Source organism: Stegastes partitus, unplaced genomic scaffold, assembly GCF_000690725.1.
Source record: "Stegastes partitus isolate 25-593 unplaced genomic scaffold, Stegastes_partitus-1.0.2 Scaffold1062, whole genome shotgun sequence".
Taxonomy (NCBI): Eukaryota; Metazoa; Chordata; class Actinopteri; family Pomacentridae; genus Stegastes; species Stegastes partitus.
The window spans coordinates 218,828-220,758 of NW_007578793.1; the positions used below are offsets into that span (position 1 = coordinate 218,828).

At 56.8% G+C, this 1,931-nt stretch overlaps 1 protein-coding gene across 1 annotated transcript in view; it reads left to right on the forward strand.

Annotated features, from left to right (window-relative positions):
* The window catches only part of LOC103367557 (actin-related protein 3B-like), an 18,373-nt gene that overhangs the window by 3,077 nt on the left and 13,365 nt on the right, over positions 1-1,931 (forward strand). Inside the window, exons 4-7 of the mRNA XM_008295634.1 lie at positions 183-278; positions 359-466; positions 553-696; positions 774-947. Coding sequence (XP_008293856.1) covers positions 183-278; positions 359-466; positions 553-696; positions 774-947 — 522 coding nt within the window. The remainder of the gene's footprint in view (positions 1-182; positions 279-358; positions 467-552; positions 697-773; positions 948-1,931) is intronic.

The window sequence follows — 1,931 nt, forward strand, 5'->3', positions numbered from 1 at the left end:
AGAGGTTCTTGGTGGGGCTGTAGAGGTTCTTGGTGGGGCTGTAGACGTTCTTGGTGGGGCTGTAGACGTTCTTGGTGGGGCTGTAGAGGTTCTTGGTGGGGCTGTAGACGTTCTTGGTGGGGCTGTAGACGTTCTTGGTGGGGCTGTAGAGGTCTCTGATAGTGTTATGTGTCCCTCTGCAGACGGAGCCTCCTCTCAACACTCCTGAGAACAGAGAGTACCTGGCTGAGATCATGTTCGAGACCTTCAACATACCTGGACTCTACATTGCAGTACAGGTGAGACAGACAGACGCACAGACAGGTGAGGTAGACGGGCGGACAGATGGACAGACAGACGGACCTCTGTGTGTCCTTAGGCGGTGCTGGCGTTGGCGGCGTCCTGGACGTCCCGTCAGGTGGGTCAGAGGACTCTAACCGGCATCGTGATTGACAGCGGAGACGGCGTCACACACGCCATCCCAGTGGTGAGTAACGCACACACCTCAGACACACAGACTGCCGGCAGGAACCCGTCTGCTCGCTGATTGGTCACGGTGGCTGTCCGTCACAGGCCGAGGGCTACGTGATTGGCAGCTGCATAAAACACATCCCGATCGCAGGGCGGGACATCACCTTCTTCATCCAGCAGCTGCTCAGAGACAGAGAGGTGGGGATTCCTCCGGAGCAGTCGCTGGAGACCGCCAAGATCGTAAAGGTAACAAGCTCCTCCTCCTCTCCACGTCTCCTTCACCTGCTCCTCCTTCTCCTAACCTCCTCCTTCTCCTCCTGCAGGAGCGGTACTGCTACATCTGTCCAGACATTGTGAAGGAGTTCTCCAAGTATGACTGTGACCCTGGTAAATGGATCAAACAGTACCGAGGCGTGAACAGCGTCAGCCGGACCTCCTTCCACATCGATGTGGGCTATGAACGCTTCCTGGGCCCTGAGATCTTCTTCCACCCCGAGGTGACCGAGAGGAGAGGAGAGGAGGAGGAGAGGAGAGGAGNGACTGGGTTTGGACTGGATTAAAATCAGGTTTGGACCGGGTTTGGACTGGGTTTGGACTGGATTAAGATCAGGTTTGGACCGGGTTTGGACTGGGTTTAGACTGCATTTAGACTAGGATTGGACCCGGTTTAGACTGGGGTTGGACTAGATTTAGACTGGGTCTAGACTGGATTTGGACTGGATTCAGACCGGGTTTGGACTGGATTTAGACTGGATTCAGACCGGGTTTGGACTGGATTTAGACTGGATTCAGACCGGGTTTGGACTGGATTTAGATCGGGTTTGGACCGGGCTTGGACTGGATTTAGGCCGGGTTTACACTGGGTTTGGACTGGATTTAGATCAGATTTGGACTAGGTTCGGACCGGGTTTGGACCGGGTTGCAGGCCCCTCTGGTGTGATGTGTGCGGCTGCCGCGGTGCATGCTGGTCGGTGGAGTCTCTGCGCATCCTCGTGCTCGGTGCTTTTTCAGCTGCGCCTTTTCACCGACGGCGGTGTTTACGGTGCAGCGGGTATCACGTGGCTCCGGTGTCGCTTCGGTTACCGGGGCCGTGTCACGTGTGTTTCTATTTTCGCCACCGCTCCCTCCGCCCCGGAAGCGCTCCGACGGAGGCTCAGATCACGTTTCTCTCCATCTCGCGTCACACTCCGCTCACCGAGCACCGACAGCGCTGCGGGCCGGACCGAGCCGCGCCGAGCCGGAGCAGGACCGAGACATGTCCCTGCCGCTCCCCCCGTGCGTGATAGACTGCGGGACCGGGTGAGGACACGCGCGCGCACTCACACACACATGCACGCAGTACAGCTTGTGACGTCATGTATGTTTGTACCCCAGCGTCATGCATGTAAACAGTGTGTGTGTGTGTGTGTGTGTGTTACTGTGTGTGTGATACTGTATGTGTGTGTGTGTGTGTTACTGTGTGTGTGATACTGTGTGTGTGT